The following is a 21,091-nucleotide window of genomic DNA, read 5'->3' as shown; positions in this document are numbered from 1 at the left end:
TTTTTACCACGATTGGGATAGCAAAATAATACACATTTCACCGTACACGGTATCATCGAAATCAGTTTTTCTAATAAGGTGCCCCATTAAAATTCATCAGCAGTATTATTTCGGAATTAACACTGTGGCTTCGTGTATTCCTTGCAGGAGAAGAAGATCACGATGTTGAAAGTCGAGTCTATACTGGGCCTTTTGGTCCTGTTAACCATCGCGAGGAACGTTGTTTCTAATCGCTGCCTAACGATGCTCGAAGGTAAAACATTATTATTGTAACCACTTAATCATTTCCTGTGTATACAAAACGCGAGAGGGGAATAATTCCCATTTTCAAGTGACAATTTTTACAACGGATTCGAACAAAGAAACCGTCATCACCGTTATCTACGAGTTAAAGAAAATTAAAATTTTTGTCTTTCGTCGCATTTTCGTGATAATATTAACAATCGATTAGTGAAATTTATTCGGTTTGTTTTGTATTACTTGTTGAACAAATCGCTTTTGAATTTCTTAAATACGTACACCTTCGAGTAAGATTGCGCTTCGACTTCATTTCAATATTCTCATCAATATATAATTAAAGTTATAATTTTGTAATTTTAAGTTATATTAGTTTGTTCGGAAAGTCATTTCGTTTTTTTTTTTTGGTGAAAATGAAACACGATTTTTTTAGAGTGTATAAAAATTTTATTAAATTATGTATTCTCCATTTTGGAAAACGAAATGACTTTCCGAACAACCCAATAATTTTTAATTACAAACTATAATTTTGTATTAACGATCGACAAATCGATTATGGAGCACATGTAATGCGAGACTCGCCCACTGGTATTCTATCTCGCTCACTCTTAGGCACTGTGTAAGTGTCGTTTGAGATAAAAATCGTTACTTATTTCGCGAACTGACGGTCACTATTTTGTCACCTGAAAGCAAGTATTACAACAGTTCCAAAGATATTGTAATAGTACCTAATAACTCCAGAAACGTTATTAGGTACACTCGAAAGGCAGACATTTTCCTCTATTGTAAACATACATATTTAAAAATATACATGTACGTTACAGAAAGTGAAATACAATGTTGATGTCTCCTTGAAGTTTATACGCGCAGTAAAATAAATTTTATTCGAAAAGTGTGCCTTCTAGAAAGATATTTTTGGAAATATTCTTCTGTTATGCTTTACGCATTTCACTGTACGAATAAAAATAACCTGGGAAGTGTATCTAGAATCTAATGAAAAATTGATTTCTTTCGTTTCAACAGAGGTTACTCCAAAGAGAGTGATACATATGGACAATAAGGTGTTGAACATTAACTTCGAGGTCTCCCGTAGAGTCACTCAGAGGTTAGCATCGATGGTTATGAAGATTTTCTTGACAGAGGTGCTAGGATACTCGGGTGTCTCTATCATTGAGAAGGACGATAAGTTCGGGTTGCACGAGACCTTCGAGAGGCTAAACAACGCAACGTATGCTGTCCTGACGCACAACAGTGACAAAATGTACTTCATCGAAGACTACATATTAATTGTACACGGTGTTCCTGAAGTGTTTGGCCAAAGTTTAAAATAACATCTTACAAGCTTAGGTGCAGAAATATATGCAGACATACAGGGCAGATAAACATCCGCAATGAAGTCCATTGAACCGTCTTTTGAACTCGAAACTGACTTAAGTAGACCGCTATATTTGTTCCGCTAACTATACTCCACGCGTCTTCGAAGTCGATTTTCTGGTAGTCGAAGACTGATACGAAGATTCTGTTCCACAACTTCGATCGACTTTCCACACGCTATTCCGACTTTCCGGTTAGAATCCCTTCGAGTTGCAACTTGGCCATTTATTTTAGGACACCCAGTACACAACAACCCTTTGCGCTTGTACAACTAGGTAGATTAGACTCTCTGTAATTTATCACGCCTGTCAAACGTTCGAGTCTTGTAAAACCAGTAGAAAGATGAATGGATTTGAAATTGGCAAACCTTCTATGCTTTTCAACCGATCCTGTTGACAACTTGCGCAAACGGTGAGTGAGTACCGAAGTACACTTTACTCACCGAGTACGATCGTGTTCAACAGAGTTACCCAGCCTATGGTGAACATGGAAGCTTGGATACCGCCTCAACAAGACACAATGCCTCTGTTGAGTACGCACGATGTGAAAGAATGCGGATCGGTAGCTCCGCCAGGTCATTTCGGCTGGTTCGTTCCTCAAGCATTGTTCAGGCTTAGCGACAGCTGGGTAACGTTCTCTAACCAAGAAACAGCGGCTCGTTTTGACGTGGATGAGGTCACGTTACTCAGGATACAGGAATTTACCATAGATCCGAACACCAAGATGTACTACTGTGAGGAGAAGTACTGTCAGCAGGGTATGTACATTCCTGAGCAGTGCCAGGATCAAGAGTACAAGGAGCAACCTTGTGCTCTGTTGCTGACCAGTTATCCAGATGTCACCGACTTCGTGATACCCGACATCATCGAAATGAAGCTCTACGTGAAGGTAGCCTGGGTCGGGCCCAACTTGAAACACCTGACGGATGCTCTGACCAAGCAATACACTCAGCTTGAGAGCAACTCGACCTCACCGGCTGATAACAGGTACAGAGAATATTTTTCAATACATGAATGTTACGTGCAGCTTGAACGAGCGATTCGTATGTAAACTTATGAAATATCGAGGAACAAGTTGCGTAACCTTTGTATTTCGAATAAGAGGCATTCATAGCTTTTGGTTTTGTATTCGTTACAGCTTTTACGGGCGAAAGGTACGTATCTGGATTGCTAGAGATAAACCACACTGATCTTCGTAATTTAAGATTAGATTCTTCTCGTTCCTAGATATTTCACTTGTTGGGAGGATACGATGCTCAGAAGGAACCGCGAACCAATCGTTTTTAATCAAAACTTTGTTAGAGTTCCAACCAATTGCGCGGGACAGCAACCAAAGAGCGATTTCCTCTCATTCGATCTCTGTTATTAGATATATAATTTAATAGTTAATGGTTAGATGGATAACGGTTAATCTATGCAAAGAGCAATCATAATTTTCTTCGATATAGTGCCAGGAGTGCAAGAAAGTTAAAAGAAAGTTTTAACGTAAAAAATAGAGACGTAGAAATAACGTAACGTATTAATGGTGTTCTTCCGTTGTGTGAGGAATCATTGACTTGAAGCTGAGAAATAAATAAGAAAGATTAAGATTTTATATAAAAACAAGTAAACACTCACTTTAATGTAGATTATTACAATGTTGGATAGTAGGGGGTCCAACTGCACGGGTCACGGACGATAAAAACGAGGTCCCCTTCGATGACTAAGTGACTCAAACTTAGACAGATAAAAAAGATTAGAGTATAATTAGCGAATAAAAGTTTCCAAAAATAAAAGTAATGAGAAAAAGCGAAATTAAAAGAAAGTTTCGTTGTCGAAAAAGAACAAATTCTACTGTATAAATTAAATTTTTGCAATTAATCTATTCAAATTTTTAATATTGTGTTCGTTATGACTTATATAGAATAATAGGTTTTTAATTTTGGCACACAGAGCAAAGGTTGTACATCACTGGTGTGAACCATTTGACACCTGGTCTCCGTTACGCGCTATATTGCGTTCGAATCGCGATATCGATGCGCGCGCAGCGACAGGTGACAAAGTGGGGGGAGCGAGTGACACCCGAGAACAACATCGCGTGATGCGATTGGTGGAGTTTTCTCGATCTTTTGTCAGGAAACGGTTCGTTTGCCATAAATGGTTCCTTTTGAATTTCGTATCCTCTTGCTCGACAGAATACGAAGATCCAAAAATTCAATTTGGAGAAAAATTTTGCAGTCATCGCGATACGCGCCAGTTGGTTTCTTTTTTTTTCACAATAAACCTTGACCGTTCCAAATGCGTAGTTTCCACCGTGAAAACTGTGAAAAATATTTACTCGATCAATCGGGCTTGGTAGATTCAAAAATTGACACGTAGGAACTGTCGATTTCATTTTGCTCCCGTTGTTCCACGTTCAGCTCCTCCGTTATTTTTTCTGCACCTTTTTTTTTTTCTTTCTTAACAATAATTACACGACTCTATAAACGTTCGCGGCGAAAACATTCCAGGGCCGTCAAATATTTCACCGGTTATTGCGCTTTTATTATCGTCTCTGCAGCCGTGGCTTCGTGTTTTTCCAGCCTGGACCGAGAAACGGTACGACGTCATTTCTTATTTTCGATCTCGGCAATAAACCTCACGCGTGTCTCCTGATGTGTTCCCCAGGTCACTGGTGATCATGCATTGGACCCCGAGCAGCGTGGTGCCGAACGGGCAGGAGTTCGCGACGATCGATTTCCCGCGATGCAGTACAAGAATAGTCGAAGTCGGTTGCAACTATGAGTCCAACAGATTGACCAAGTTGGTCTGGTCGAGGCTAGAGTTCATCGCTAAACTGGCATTCGAGGCGATCAATCGGGCAACGTTCACCGATGACATGTACGAGGATTTGATCAACCGTTACAACCGATACTCTGGGATAACAGACGAGGAGGATATCGCTTGCGGTTGGCTCAAGGACAACCTGAACTATACTCTCACCAGTTGGATGCCGAACTACTCGAACAAGAATCTTCTCTACGTGGGCGGTATATTCCCCATGAGTGCGAGTTTCTATTCGGGTAAATCGATCGTGGTCGCCGCTACCATGGCTAAGGAGGCTATCAACGTGAACAGCACATTACTGAGGGACTACAATCTGACGATAGTGGTCAGCGACGGCCAGTGCAAGTCGGACATGGTGATGAAGTCGTTCATCGACTACATCGTTCAGAACTTTTATGAGAAGATGGTCGGTGTACTGGGACCGGCTTGCTCGGAAACTGTGGAGCCTTTGGTCGATGTCTCGAAGCACTACAAAACGGTGGTGATCAGCTACAGCGCCGAGGGGTCCAGTTTCAACGATCGCAAGAGATACCCGTACTTCTTCCGCACCATTGGCGAGAACAAGCAGTACAAGCACGTTTATCTGCAACTGCTGAAGAAACTGGGTTGGCGGCGGGTGGCGTCGTTGACGGAGGATGGACAGAAGTACACGGAGTACATATCTTACATGCAGGACATGCTCAGGGATAACGGAATCGTGTTCGTCGCGAACGCCAAGTTCCCGAGGGAACGGGAAGCTGACGTAATGACCAAGGTAAATGTTCCTGAGCAACTGTAAACGTATTTTCAGGACCCCTGACCGTCACAAACGATTGGTAACGTTTCGAAACGCCTCGAGAACCAAGGGTCCCGAACCGTGGTTCTCAAACGGAGGATTTAGATGGTTCATTTTTCTGTGGTTGTTTCGACACTCGTGGAGAAGATCAGAATTCACGGTTCGGCACTCTCCGAAGATACCGGGACTCTTAACGCCTGGTAGACTGGTATTACTCAAGAAAGGTAACTGGTCTAGGTGTTTCGAACACCTCGATGATCGGTAGAGGGTAACGCGAAAGTAGTCCCGACTATTAAGTATTCATCTCGTGTGGCATGTGACACGTGTTGAAATGTTTTACATTGTGAAGTGGAATACGTGGAAATTAGAATACCCGGTCATGTATATTGATAAGTGTATACTGTTAGGGTAATATCGGATGACGTAGGTTTACGTTTCACACGAGTTTAGACGTAACCCAGTCAACCGAATCGTTAAATGTATTAATTCTTTTTTACAAGGAGGGGAGGTATTCTTTTTCTCAGGGTCAATTTTTTAAGATACTCCTTGTAGATAAAAATAGGGGAAATGACCATAGCGGACGTCATGTTTACACGTTTGTGGCCAATTTTTTCTCCCCCGAGGATACTACTCGTGTAAACAGTTTTGCATTTAACCCGAGCCTCGATATTAATGACTTTCAGTATTCTGACGTACGATGTATGCCTTGAAAATAAGTCTCCTACTTTCTAACACGCTATTTATGTACACGCGAGATAATTTGCTGTTTCTACTTGCAGTATCTGCAAGATCTGAAGCAGAAGAAGGCGAAGATCATCATCGCCGACGTTTACGACCAAGTAGCACGGCAAGTGATGTGCGAGGCGTACAGGCTGGAAATGACAGCTGTCCAGGTACTTGTATAAAAAAATACAACGTATCTTTCAAATATCAATTAAACTAATTAGATCCAAGTCTCGTTTCATTGAAAAAATTAACTTTCTCTTTGATCTAGTATTCGATAAATGGCATCGACGGTCTAATATCTGCAACAATTGTCCTCATACGCATACACATGCATACACACTCTTTTCACACTCCACCAACGATCGACAGCGGACAGTCGAATACCTGCAACAATCGTCCTCATACGCGCACACACTCCTTTCACAATCCACCTGTGATCGCAGTGGACAGTCGTATACCTGCAATAATTGTTCTCATACACATACACACGCATACACACTCCTTTCACACTCCACTAGCGATCGACAGCGGACAGTCGAATACCTGCAACAATCGTCTTCATACGTACACACACTCCTTACACAATCCATCTCTGATAGCAGTGGACAGTCGAATACCTGAAACAATTGTCTTCATACGCATACACGTGCAAACACACTTCTTACACAATCCACCTGCGATCGCAGTGGACAGTCGTATACCTGCAATAATTGTTCTCATACACATACACACGCATACACACTCCTTTCACACTCCACTAGCGATCGACAGCGGACAGTCGAATACCTGCAACAATCGTCTTCATACGTACACACATTCCTTACACAATCCATCTCTGATCGCAGTGGACAGTAGAATACCTGAAACAATTGTCCTCGTACTCATACACACACGTACATACTCTATTTACACTCCACATTCATTCTTTGTGTTCAAAGGGTTACGTATGGTTCCTGCCCCTGTGGCTCCGACCTCAATGGTATGACACCGACCGTTACAACCGGGAGGGCGAAAAGGTGCCTTGCACCACCTTGGAGATGAGCAAATCCATAAACGGTCATCTCGGTCTGTCTCACGCGTATTTCGCACCGGACGACGACATCATGCAGGAGGGAATAACGGTGCGACAATGGCGCAATCGTTACGAAGCGAGTTGCAGAAACCACGGCGAACCACCCTCCAATTACGCTGGTTTCGCCTACGACGCGATGTGGACGTACGCTTACGCGATGGATCGACTACTGCGAGAGAACCAGAGCTACGTTTTCGACCTCCACAGCATCCAGACTATCAATCGCTTGACCGACATCATCGGTGAGACAGACTTCTACGGGGTACGTAGAAAACGGAGAGCGAAAAATAAATAAGAATTTAACTGTTCCTGGTCGTGATCTTTATAACAACCATCCTTGAGTTTTAGATCATGTTTGAAGTGTTGACGAATTCTACGCAATCTATCGCTTCGATATCAACCTCCTCTTTTCTAATGGGTCTCCCAATTCCCAGAGGTGACACTGCTCTAGAGTAACATCTATGTTGAACGATGTGTCGCTCCGATTACTGCACTTCGACTTAACGGAGTGTAGTCGAGTTGAGAAGAAGCTTGAATCACGACCAAGTGTTTAACGTAAACTCGGATTTATTTACACGGGGTGCGAGGAAGAGAGTTTTCTTAATGATTCGGTGATTTTGTCGTGACTGTTCGTCTAACGTCGGACTCGATGAAAGTCGGTTCAGTGTTTGTCTATGATTGGTCAATTCTGTCGTTGTCGAGGGCGGATATTTTTTGGTGGATTCGCCAATTGGGAATTATGCAACTTTTCTACAGTGGTGGTTTGCAATATTTAAGTAATAAACTCGGAAATACTACGCGGATGATCGGTTTATGACGTGACCTGCCTCGATTGGCAGGCAAGGTGCCTCCTGTATGCCTCTAAATTTTTGTAATCGAAGGTTTTTCCTTTACGAGGATTAATGGTAATTTGTCCCTCGATATTTACAATGCAACAACCTGTTGTGTACGTATTATCGACGTACCAGGAGTTGACCACTGTCCTACAAACTGATGTCGTAGCCCTTAGGCAGATACATTACCGCTATTGGCCAAGTTGGGCACGTGTAGTTCACCGTGTAACGAGTAACGCGAACGAAACGAAACACGACCAAGTGAGACGCGAAACGTATGCGAGATCCGTTCGCGAACTCTATCGTTTCGTCTCACTTCGTCGCGTTTCATTTCGTTCGCGTTCCTCGTCACGCGATGGACTTCACACTTGCCCAATGTAACCAATAGAAACGGTGTATGCCATCGAGACATCGCTGTCGCGTCAGAAGTGTCACGAGTCACAACTTATGCGAGTGAACGACTCCCCTCTCCCCTGTGACTGTTTAACTTATAGGACCGAGGCGGTATCGCCCCTGGAAAGTGTGGGACCTATCGGTAAAGAAGTGGCTAATATCATAGCGACAGATTGCGTAAAATTTGTTGCTTTCTGCCACGTTGCAATATCCCGAAGATGAGTCACTCAAGGATCGTTATTATACAAATTTTAAATTACAATAATTGTATTTTTTTACCTATGTCTCTCAGGAAACTATTGGGTTGTTCGAAAAGTCATTTCGTTCTTTTTGGTGAAAATGAAACATGACTTTTTTAGAGTGTATAAACATTTCATTAAATTATATATTCTCCATTTTGGAAAACGAAATGACGGTACATTTAAATTCTGTCAATATAGTTTCTAATTTAAATTTACTACAAGAATAATATACTTTTAAAAGTACGTTAAAAAAATTGATTGCCTTAGTCAGTGTACGAAGAGGGTATAACGATAGGAAAAATTGACAGGAAAATCAACGAGAAAGTTTCCGAGTTAGTGGGTGATGACGTGATTATAGTTTCTTTGACTTCTACCCAAGGAAAGATGACGTGCTTTCATTGCTGAAAGGATGCCAATGGAACTATGGCCTGTGTATGTACACAGGCAATAGTTAATCTGGTTAACTATTGGCTGTGTACATACATAGCACAGACGAGATATAAAATTGATATCTTACATTGGTGTCGTAGACACGACACACAATAGATGCAAACAATCGGTGTTATTAAATGAATCGAGTTTCTCTCGTGCATGCGCGACGATGAAACTAATAACATTCGTATCCATCGTGGAGTTCAATTTCGGCAGATTCCATACGAATAAAATTTTTCTTTCGAGTTACATAAAAGTGACGTTCTATTTAACACTCGAATGATGAACCTCGGGTTCGTTCGGATCCCATTTTAGACGCAAAACGTTCGCTTCTTTCGTACTTGATACCAAGCACTCCTTAAAAGATACATTTTTCGACGATATTCGTTGCGACTTTTGAGAGAGAAAAAATTCATCGTGTAGAAAAATTCGTAGAAAGATTCATCGTGTTACAGATTTAGAAAATCGTCACTCGAAAGTTCCGTAACATTTTGCTGTACAGTTTCTAATTATTTCCAATCACAACTTAGCTTTTCACGAGCCAATAGACAATGAAAATAACCGCGAGTAGTTGAAGTCTCGCGCCATGATGTTCACATTGTAAACCGACATTGAGGTAGAATTACATATACTTATTTTATCTTCTATTCTTATTATCGATTATTATCCACGTTATGATTTGTAGAAATAAACAAAAACGAGTAATACGATGCTTACATTAGGGACCGAACGGACCCAACATCGCCGTTTGCGTAATCTCTTAATATTCCAGCATTGAACAGTTATTTCAACATCCTTTCAATCTTTAGCTTCTCTCTCGTGTTCAATATTTTATGCTCAACTTTTCTTTGGTGTTCGAGGACCTGGTCCAGGTCCAATAGTCCGTGCTCTCAAATCGCGAATATTGTTCATCGAACATCGTCTGTTTCAGGTGTCCGGGAGGATCAAATTCTTGGGTGGACCATCGAGGTACTCGGTGGTCAACGTTCTTCAATACGTCAACAACGAGACTCGTTTGATCGGTAACTTCTACCCGAACGTCTCGGAAACGAAGCACGAGGTGGTGGGTGGTAAACTGGACCTAAATATTTCTGCTTTCGTATGGTTGTCGCGCACAATGCCGGACGATGGCTCCGAACCACCCCAACGATGCGTAATAGCCGGTTTTGCCGATTTTTTGAACGTGTCCTGCGAGGTTGCCTTCGTCATAGTCAACTTCCTTGGCATCGGTTTCCTGGGCGTGATACTCATCATCGGGTTCATCATCATCAAGAGAAAGTGAGCAATACTCGTGATCAAATATTTTCTTCGACATTGTATATAATTGTGTTGATGCGAGAGAATGAAACAGATTGCACGTTGTCCGGAGAGAATCCGAAATGTTTGGGACGCACGAGCGAGCGAAGCGTGAAAGAAGAGACGTGTTGAGTGAGAGTGTACCTAATAACGTTTCTCAATATTTTGTAAGCTGTTGTAATACTTGCTTTCGGGTGACAAAATAGTGACCGTCAGTTCGCGAAATAAGTAACGATTTTTATCTCAAACAACACCTACATGGTGCCTGAGAGTGAGCGAGATAGAACACCAGCGAGCGAGTCTCGCATTACACGCGCTCCGTAATCGATTCGTCGATCGTTAATACAAGATTATAGTTCGTAATTAAAAATTATTGAGTTGTTCGGAAAGTCATTTCGTTTTCCAAAATGGAGAATACATAATTTAATAAAATTTGTATACACTCTAAAAAAATCGTGTTTCGGTTTCACCAAAAAAAAAAAAAAAAAAACGAAATGACTTTCCGAACAACCTAATAGAATGAAAGAGAATGAATGCGTGTGAGGATATAAGGTGCGGAAGAAGAGCGTTTGGGGCAGTCAGCGGCAGTCATTGGCAGTCATTGAGAGTCCTTGTTGGAAAATTGTCGAAAAGTGTCGCGTAAAGAAGGAATAGCGTAGTCAGCGTAGTTAGCGTAGTTATTAATTGTGTGATTTGTTAATGTTTTGTTCCTACCACTACATCATTCGATATACGTATATCCTAGAACTTTATTCACCCTTATTTTATAACCACCGTCGGTAATTGAATAAATTCCTACAATATTACTCAATTATTCTGTTCAGGTACGAGGAGAAGGTGAGGCTCCACGAGAAGTACATCAAATCTCTAGGTCTGGACTTCACCCAGACGGACACCTCCGACTTGGACAAATGGGAAATACCACGTGACAGGGTGGTGATCAATCGAAAGTTAGGCGAGGGAGCTTTTGGGACAGTTTACGGTGGCGAGGCGTTCTTCTCTGAGAAAGGTTGGCTGGCCGTTGCCGTGAAAACCTTGAAGGTGGGGAGCACTACCGACGAGAAACTGGACTTCCTCAGCGAAGTGGAAGTGATGAAGAGATTCGAGCACAAGAACATCATCAAACTGTTGGGCGTGTGCATAAAGGGCGAGCCAGTGTTGACGGTGATGGAGTTCATGCTTTACGGCGACCTGAAAACTTATTTACTCGCAAGGAGACACCTGGTGAACGATCGCAACTACGAGGACTCTGACGAGATATCCAATAAAAAGTTGACTGCGATGGCGCTGGACGTGGCTAGGGCGCTCAGCTATTTGGCGCAGTTGAAGTACGTTCACAGGTGAGTATCGCGAGAAGCTACCCTTACAAAGAAGACAGACGAGTGTTTGTATCCCCACTCCGGTCCACTAACTCCCTTAACATCACGGACGTTGCTCGCTATTGGCCTAAGACGGTAACGAGGATCGACGTCGGCTAATAGTGAGCAACGTCTCTGATACTAGGGGAGCTAGTGGACCCAAGTGGGGATACAGATACTCGTTTGCCTTCTTCTCGCGGACGGACGTTACCTTTGCCTCGGTTCCGTCTCGCATGTCCTCGGAGTTTACTTCTGACGTGCATTGATTCTCGTGTTTCTTCTTTTTCAGAGACGTTGCCTCTCGAAACTGCTTAGTGAACGCGCAACGCGTTGTGAAGCTCGGGGACTTTGGTATGACCAGGCCCATGTACGAAAACGATTATTATAAATTTAATCGAAAAGGTATGCATCCAAGCTGGTACGATAACGGACGCAAGTGATCGCTCGTGGCTAGAGAAGTTTACCCTCCTTTAGTCTGTTCTATTTCTCGTCTTTGTGCAAACCTGCAAACAAATTTTGTCCTATAAACTTGGAAGCACGTGTCAATTACCGGTAGAGGATAGTTTTCATGCGTTTCACGGTTGGAAAATTATCATCGAGCGGCCAATTGAGTCCTTGTTCACTGTAAAATCGATCGATTTCTGAAGTAAAAGTCTTCGTTCCAGGAATGTTACCTGTAAGATGGATGGCACCAGAATCCTTGGGTCTCGGAATATTCACTCCAGCCTCGGATGTCTGGTCTTACGGGGTTTTACTTTACGAGATTATCACGTTCGGCAGTTTTCCTTTCCAGGGGATGAGCAACAACGAGGTGTTGACCCACGTCAAAACTGGAAACACACTAATCGTTCCTAAAGGCGTGAAATTACAATTGTAAGCGTTCGTTGGGAGCAAAGACCCCTTTGTCTACTTTCGATTCATCGTTTTGCTGTCGATGTGCTCAAGAATTTGTTTCGTTCGCAGAGAAAATATGATGTACTCCTGTTGGTGTACGGACCATACGAAGAGACCAACTGCTCCGGACATCGTTGACTTCCTGGCGACGAATCCGAGAATTTTGTCGCCCTGCCTGGATGTTCCTTTAGCCAGCGTGCAGATAGAGCACACGGGTCAGATCGAGATGCAGCTCACGGAGAATAACAGAAAGTTCTCCCTTTCCTGGCCGTCTCAGCATCTGACCACCCAATCCTCGACGTCGACGTCGAGCCCGTTGGAGATTCCGAGTCCTCCTCTGCTCGACATCAACTGCCAGGACGATAAGCAGAACGAGGAATCGTTGCTGGGCGATATGGTTTGCGACCTGGAGAGCTCCAGGCCTCTGTTGCTGAACACCGAGGTGTCGCCTTTGGGACCAGTGGTAGATTTTCGAAGCTTTAAACAAAACGAGGAACAAACGCTCAGGTACATGAACATTCGACCAGGAATGGCGACGGAGTATGCTACTAAGAGGAATCACAACGTTGGGACCATTCAGATGGAGGAGAGAACTGCCATGCTGCCGGAGAACAGGAACTCAGAAGACGTCTCGATTCTTTGACAGTATAGGCAGCAGAAGCTTTCGAGGCAAAAATCGATGGTGCATTTCCGTTGGCGCGCCGAAGGCATATTTGGAAAATATGCGAGGAGCTCGTATAGGAAAACCAGCGTTTAGTTGGTCAGCAATCTTAGTAGCTAATGCAAAGGGAGAGAGGGAGAGAGGGAGGGAGGAGAGCGAGAGGGAGAATAGACAAAACACCGAAAATGTATAATTTGATCGAAAACGGAGACATTTTCCTTGTCTCGCTCGTGATGTAAAGACGAATGGAGGTGCACAAGGTGTAGAAAAAATATTTGTCGCGGCTCTCACAAACGACTTTACGTATTTATCCAAGTTGAAGGATTTTCATTTACATTGTAATTATTACTCGCGTTTAAATTCGTTTTGTTTCCACGTACTCGAAACGATAAGAGAGAAAAGAGTTAAAAGAGAACTAAAGAGTTAATTTCGACCAATTAGATCGCGTGACGTAATTTCTGAGAGCAAGATGCTTCTTTCTTCACTTTATCTTCAGTCAATCTGTACTGTCTACAGATGGTGATACAGAGACGTTAATAATGGAAAAGATACGATTAGATATTAACGATATTCAAGCAATACGATACCAAAGTACTCGACGGAAAGTATTTAAATGTCTCGAAATCTCGGATACTTGATACCAATTTCCGATTTCCTTAGAACAAATACTTGATCGGTACCAATATCGTATACAGAGTTGGCAAGACAAAGAGGTACAACTTTGAGTAATTACAAAATTTAATCAATATAAGTAATTACTGGAAATTGGGTTTGTTTTCAATTCTATACAGCGATTAGGGTTTGTTTCTTATTTTGTCGATCAATACTCATTGGAAAAGAATTCGTGAAATTGGTATATGTATATACAAGTATCTATATACACATATAAGTACACATGTACATATTTAAGTACACAGTGGCCTATGATGTTCAAAGCAGTATCGACGAGAAGAATCTGCACCATTGAAACATGAAACAGTGCGATCCTCGAAAATATTATTATAACCCAATACCACATTCTTTGACAACCGTACGCCTTAGTCCTTACATAGTCGTAATGATACTTTTAAGGAAGCACCGAACAAGCAATAGTACTTACTTTTACGAAGCATCAAATATGTACCCATACAATTTGTAGAAGTATCGTATCAAACGTTGTGTTTGTACAGTAGGTCTTTATATAACACGACATCAACGCGAATATAGCAGTGGGTGACAAAGTGGGAGGAGCATTTCGCTCTCAACGACTACTCTGCGCAATCTAATTGGCCAAAACTTAAACAACTCTTCTCGAGAGAACAATTCATTCGACGGATGTGGTTTCTTTCGAATTGCTTATTCTCTTGTCGAGTAACGTATACAGGAAGATAAAAAATTATCTCGAGTTTCAATCTCTATCGATTCAGTTGTTTGGATTCATTTACATACGACGTGACAAATGTTTTTTTTCACACACTGCACAATTAGACCGTTTGTCCACGAGGAGATTAATATCCTGCTGATTTACCGAACGAGGAATAAACCTAGGATAAAATATACACATACCAGCGAAGAGAACGAAATAATATCTGTTGCAATAAGCCAAAACAGTGCGATTTTCCTTAGAAAAGATGAAAATGGAAGAACTGATTTCGTACATTTTCGCTCAATGTACTTTTGAGACTGATACACGTAGGGAAATTAAGTTTTGGATATTTTTATGCGTTGTTGCAAACACAGGTAACTGACTTATCGACGCGACAACGATGGAAATTTCTTGGGAAAATACTAAGCTTCATAATCGATCGGACACTTGGGAAATTTTTGTTGGTTCTAAACAGCGAAAATCTTGTAACCTGTCAAATTATAAAGATCGTGAAAGATTGAGCACATACAAGATGGAGCATTTTGTTTCTTACTATAGAAATGTCTGTATTCGTATCAAGAAGAAAGATAATGGCTGCTTCGGTTAATTCGTGTCCTGTATTTAACAATAACCGACAGGAGAACGACTGATAAACGGATATAATTCTCTGCAAAATTTTCACAAATGGCCCATTTCTGTTCAATACGATTTTGACACATTCTCTGAACGCGTGGAAACAGCAGACAAGACTTTTTCCAGAGAAGCCCGTCGTTTTGAGGAATTTACGCATTTTAAGGCTACACGAAATGTAACAGAGCAATATTATAAGCAAAGGAATAATCGAGCACCGAAGTTCACGTAACCATGACATTTATTAGAAACGTATTTTATGCGAACATTTGGGTCCTCGAGAGTACACCTCGTGAACGTTAAGGTGAAGTCCAAGGGGTCTAACTTGTCGTGAAAACCCCTTCAGTTCCAAATATATTTTTTCTCGCGTCTTTTATGCAATATTTAGTGACTCGATGCAGAAACAGAGCTATAATTGCAGTTTATAGTTGAAACAAAAGCAATTGTTTCTTAAATACGACAGAAGAAGCGAACGCGGAGAGAAGAAACGGGAAACAGAGCGGCAGGATAGCTAAAGAACGTGGTGGGGGTAGCAGCTCGGTGACCTTGAACGGCCAATTGATTTTGTTCCGACTATAGCCACTCGCTAGTTTCGATGAAACTTGATCCTCGCTAGAGTTATGATTAATATCAACAAAACGGTTACTATTATTACATGTGATCACACCTAGCGGCTATTTATTAACTTAATAGAACGAAACTCCGATCGAAACTGTTTTCGTGAAATATTTATACGTATTGCATCTCTCCCGCCACGCGGTCCATCCTCTGGAAACAATTTATTTTTATTTATAGCAAAAGAAAGAAGGAAAAAAGAAAAAAAAATTCATGGCCCGTGGCGGGAGAAATGTTATTTAAGTGCAATAACATTCTACGTCCTGTACAAATAAACTACTGAAAATATATATTAATAAATGTGTGTCGGGGTAGCCAAACAATTTCCAAACGAGTTGAAATTTTAATGTAACTTGTTGGTAGAACGATTATTAGGTAAATCTTATTACAATTATCGTAATTGAGATATTTATATTTTTTAGCTAATGTCTAGAGAAAAAGAAACGTTGAAAAGATCAGCTTAGAAAATTTGTTGATAGTATAGCAGGTGTGTCTAAAAATATCGACATATATGTGTGTGTGTATATATTTTTAACGTATTTCACAAAGTATTAGAATAATTACGCGCAGCGGAGATGATGTTCATAAAAAATTTGTTATATTCGTTGGGAGCTGTTACAGTTTATTGGCACCCCTAGAGCGCACACGTGTCCCACAGATTGCCTGAATTTTAATAACAGTGGCCAAAAGAATGACTGTTTTCCTTCCATTACAATGTATACTGTACTCAGAAGATAATTTTTGTTTGTAATATTTATTGCAATCGTAAACATATTCGATGATACGTCAATCGTATCGTTTCACTCGTTCGATTTTCATATACGTTTATAATTGTAACGAAAGCATTTTTTTTACTCGCTCGAAGTGTAAAGTTCTCCGTCTAAAGTTTGGCCAGATAAAATTTAGCCATCTTGTGTTCCGTATACAGTAAATTATAAATGAAACTGTTATCGTTAAATCGACTCTGTTTGTTATACGAGATGACTGATGAGCACAATTAATTTACCTGTAAGGGGGCAACCGACAGGAAATATTTTTAATTCTCGTATTAATTCCAGATTGTGGTTGCTTCGCGGTCATTCGACCAAATTGCGACAAAATCATGAATCGTTCGTTCATTTTTCTTTCTTACCGATCCAAAACGGAAAGAAAAACCAAAAATCGACCATATTCTGTATATTACATCGCATCGACCAGCGACACGCTTATCGTAGTACTTAGTGGTAAATCCTTTTTTTTTCTACGCCGGGTATAATTAAATAATAACAATCGCTCGAATGACCGTCTAAATACATCGTTTTACATCTTCTATAATTTATGTAAAACGTTAGAAGTATACATTGTATTCGTATAGCGTTGCACCAGTCGCTACAGTACAATCCTTCCTAATAGCTTTAAATACGTGAAACTTTACTATAACAAAATATATCGCGATGTTATTTATTCTCGAATTGTACAGTTGTAATTTTATATTCGTTACGGATGAGACCGATATAATAATGTTACGCGCTGTTCTGTACAGATACTGTTATTCCTTGATAACAATATTTATTATGCTTTCCCCGATTAAATTACATAAAAGAAATCATTTCTCAGCGTTTAATACCTCGTCAATTCACCCATGTAAATTCTTTTATAAAATCAACGAAATTCGATTTAGTCATCGTTTACTTTGTACTTTCGTGTAAACCACGAAAACTTATCTAACGAGTCACCAAAATTTTCGTCGTCGAATGTTGGTCAATTGTATCGCTTGTCTAATTTATTTCGATTAATGTTGTTCATATATTGTTCGATTAATACGATCTCCTTAAATATTTAATACGTTTAAGACAATAATTGTAACCTTTCGGATGAGTATCATGATCCTGTTTAATCTTGTGGAATCGAATTCCTCGTACAACACGAATCTCTATAATTGTATATAGTTAGCTAAGGAGTTATATGAATTCAAGAAATAATTGAAAATTAATCATAGCGAGTAATCGAATAAAATATTTTATTTTAATATGACTAGTTAAACGGTCATTAAATTTCAAGGAATAATTAGGAAATAAAAGTAGCAGACGATTAAATAAAATATGTTGTTATATTGCTATAAATTTTCTTCGTTTGATGTAATACCTAGCTAAGGAGAGAAAAAAACATATATAATTTATAAAATTAAAACGATAACCGATTAAATACTGTTAACATAATGTCTATTGGTTTTTGAAGTGTTCCAAGGTGTACAGATTATGCCAGAATTATCAGAAAATGGATTCAAAATTGAAAGATCCGTCCATCTTGGAAAACTCCATGGAAATTAAATATTTTCGAGTACGGGGAGTTGGTATCTACTGTCAAGAATGTGTAACGTCACAGATTTGCAGTTACTTCGACTGTTTGTTCGATCCAGATGAAAAATTATTTCGCGAATAATTAATATTTCGATAAAATAATAATATCAACCATTATTTACGTAATGGGTGTTGTTTGTAATTACTTCAACCATTGTTTGATGATAGTTGTTAACAATTATTATTAATAGAATTCAAAGTACATAGAGAAATTTATAGAAATTGAAGGTTTAACTCAATTCGTGATTGTTATCAATGTTTACGTATATTCTAAAAATGTCATTATAAGATATGCATGTTATTTATGCATTAGAAATCATTAATTAGTCTATAGAAATAAATTTTGATTGAATTTCAAAGTAAAAGAGATTGTTACTCAAATGTTTTTTTTTAATAATTGAGGTTTCAAAATAAGGAGTACATTAATTATTTGTACATTTATGAAATATTTGTTTAAGTTTTATAATTTGTAGAGTACCCGTAAAAGTTATATTTTTCACAACAAATTTTGTTTTGTTCGTAGAAGTGTCTTCTTTAGATTGATAAATAAATTTCAAGGACTATAAATTTTCTACCCAGAAGGGAGATGAATGAAATTTTCGCTCCAATAGAAGGAATAATTTTTCGTTCAATTTTCGATTTTTATTTATCACTCTATAAGAAAAACGATAGAACGAAATGAAATTCTATGCAAAACGAATGTAAATTTTACGCGTACCATAGAAAACTTTTGTAACGCATAATAATATATAAAAATTTGTATATTTAATATTTGTATGTTTTAATGAAATGTAAGAATCAAATTTTTCAATACTACTCGAAATAGTTAAGAATACCTTTAAGAGAAAAATAATAAAATAAATTTCGAGAGCCGAATAGTCATCGTACCTATGTATTATATTTAAATAAATCGGAGTTGGGCATTAGTCAAATAACATAGAATAAATCTTTATTCGGATAATTTATATGCATAATTATTACTCGTTGCTCGTAGTATTTGTTTGTAGCGAATAAAAAAAACTATCTATATAAAAATTTATTCGAATGACATACATAGGCGAAAAAATATTTATTTATGATATGGTCGTGATTCGCATTGCTTACAATACAATTTTTGTCGTGTTTAGTTTTAATTCCTACACCTAATAGCGCTGAAATTTAATTCTAGTTCGAATCTGATTGAAGTTACACGGAAATGATAAAAGACCCCCTCAATTCTTGTCTTTTTTAATTGTTTTCATTAGAAGACCATAATGATCATCATAGATGATGAACTATAGTTTTGTACAATTTATATACATTTTCTATTCCATTAATATCTCTCAACTCGAAGAGGGCTCGAAGAATGGAACCGAAGCGTTATACTAACACCATTTTTAAACACTGTCAAAATTCATTTTACTTTTGTATAATACTTTGCTCTTCGTGAAAAGACGTTGCGACACCATTTTGTTCGTACAAAAAAAAATACGTACATATACGTGTACTTCTTGTTTTCAATTTCTGGAAGACACTTCATCGAATATATTCCTCTTACACGCGATTCATTTACTTTGTTCGGTATTTAATACTGTGCGAGTAAACGGTACCAAGCGCGAAAACGTTTACGTTTGGATCTACGCGATTCATCCTAATCATCCTAAATCTCTAACGCCATAACGGAGACGATATTGTGCGGAGGAGTATCCTGAAAAATAGCTCGTCCTTCGGGGTCCCTGTACGTCAGGAGATCGACGTCCATGACGCTTTTCAAGCCCAATTTCTCGGCCGACTTTCTCGAGTACAGAGACGTGTACACTCCGAATACGAATCCAACATCCTGGAGATTATTTTTCGCGAACGATATTCCTTTGGCCATTAGTGACCTCGAGATACCCATTCTTCGGTAATTCTTATCCACAGCGACCGCATAAAACTCCACAGCCGCTTTAGAGTTTGGAAACTTACTGTACAGGTCGGCCCTCTCGCTGATCTCGGACAAATAATCGAAATATCGTTTCATTAATCTCGTCGTGGGTGGATTATTGGCGAACGCGGCCGAAACTCCGTCCGCTCTATCGTCGAATTTCGAGTTTCTGCTGACGATCATTAGGTTTGCACCGATTATTTTTCCGGACGATTTCTCCAAGGCCACAAAACAAGGCGAGAATTCGAATATCGCCCGTATCAGTCGTTCGTGATCGATTCTCATCGATTCCACTTCCTCTGTCGTTAACGAGCTATTATCTCGCATACTCTTTAACATAGTCTCCTCCTTATCGAAATTTTCGTGTAGAAACGATAATATCTCGGATAGGTTTGACTGATCCGCCCACACGATAGTATATAAATCGTCGTTTAACTCCATCGTTGAACTAATTTTACGCGTGTGTATTTCGGTTGATCTATTCCGAGTAAACAGAATTTTACTTCGTTATCATTTCTTCCTGCTTCGTCGAGTGGAACGGTCTTTTATCCGAAAGAGAATTACTCATGTACGAATGTATCGCCTCCTTATGTTTTACCACGTGTCACGGTTGATTGGTAACGTCTTTGAGTGTTTAACTTGTTTCGTAGAGACAACGAAAACGTATTGTATCTTCTGCTTGTTACGTTCCATTCAATGGACCCATACTACTCGTGTGTAAACTCTTGGAATCTGGCCTAAGTAGTAGAGCCTTACGCTTGGTCCGTGATTGGTCGACCGCATGTGCGCACGCGACCACGGCACGTTCATTGATGGCCGATGCGATTCATCGGGACGATTCACTCGACGCGTGACCTGCGCTGCAATTGCAACGTAATTCCTTATCGTGGGAGCGCAACGATGGTTTTCTAACCATTACCGTATCCCAAAGTTTAAAAAAAAGAACGAGTTACTCGTTCGAGAATTTCCGAAGCATCGTCCAATATTCCGAGTACCAGAGGAAGGAAAAGTCATCGCGGATATTCCAATGATCAAATGGAAACGAAAAATAGTGTTCCAAAATTACTTGGAGGGATTGTTTTTTGGAATCGCGATTACATTGGTTAAATTTTAATCGCATTTCCAGCAGCCGCATTTCCGAACACGCTTTCTCGGTTTC

The 21,091-nt window shown here is 39.8% G+C and overlaps 2 protein-coding genes across 7 annotated transcripts in view; one reads left to right on the top strand and one right to left on the bottom strand.

Annotated features, from left to right (window-relative positions):
• The window catches only part of LOC143147294 (uncharacterized), a 60,272-nt gene extending 44,829 nt beyond the window's left edge, over nt 1-15,443 (top strand). For all 6 annotated transcript variants that reach the window (XM_076312416.1, XM_076312414.1, XM_076312415.1 and 3 more), the window contains 11 exons: nt 148-253; nt 1,261-1,498; nt 2,076-2,597; nt 4,257-5,169; nt 5,970-6,083; nt 6,855-7,250; nt 9,820-10,166; nt 11,009-11,524; nt 11,832-11,944; nt 12,208-12,415; nt 12,506-15,443. In XM_076312416.1, coding sequence (XP_076168531.1) covers nt 163-253; nt 1,261-1,498; nt 2,076-2,597; nt 4,257-5,169; nt 5,970-6,083; nt 6,855-7,250; nt 9,820-10,166; nt 11,009-11,524; nt 11,832-11,944; nt 12,208-12,415; nt 12,506-13,079 — 4,032 coding nt within the window. In that variant the 5' untranslated portion in view covers nt 148-162 and the 3' untranslated portion in view covers nt 13,080-15,443. The remainder of the gene's footprint in view (nt 1-147; nt 254-1,260; nt 1,499-2,075; nt 2,598-4,256; nt 5,170-5,969; nt 6,084-6,854; nt 7,251-9,819; nt 10,167-11,008; nt 11,525-11,831; nt 11,945-12,207; nt 12,416-12,505) is intronic.
• Nucleotides 15,444-18,859: 3,416 nt separating this feature from the next.
• On the bottom strand, nt 18,860-21,047 carry LOC143147296 (uncharacterized). Its single transcript, XM_076312421.1, has one exon. It carries the CDS (start codon nt 20,371-20,373, stop codon nt 19,666-19,668), a length of 708 nt encoding a protein of 235 aa, XP_076168536.1. The 5' UTR covers nt 20,374-21,047; the 3' UTR covers nt 18,860-19,665.
• Between the last annotated feature and the right edge of the window lie 44 nt (nt 21,048-21,091).

Source organism: Ptiloglossa arizonensis, chromosome 5, assembly GCF_051014685.1.
Source record: "Ptiloglossa arizonensis isolate GNS036 chromosome 5, iyPtiAriz1_principal, whole genome shotgun sequence".
Taxonomy (NCBI): domain Eukaryota; kingdom Metazoa; phylum Arthropoda; class Insecta; order Hymenoptera; family Colletidae; genus Ptiloglossa; species Ptiloglossa arizonensis.
This window is presented reverse-complemented; position numbering and strand designations above follow the sequence as displayed.

Coding starts and splice junctions, on each gene's coding strand:
- LOC143147296 (XM_076312421.1), bottom strand. CDS start 20,373: ATGGAGTTAAACGACGATTTATATACTATCGTGTGGGCGGATCAGTCA.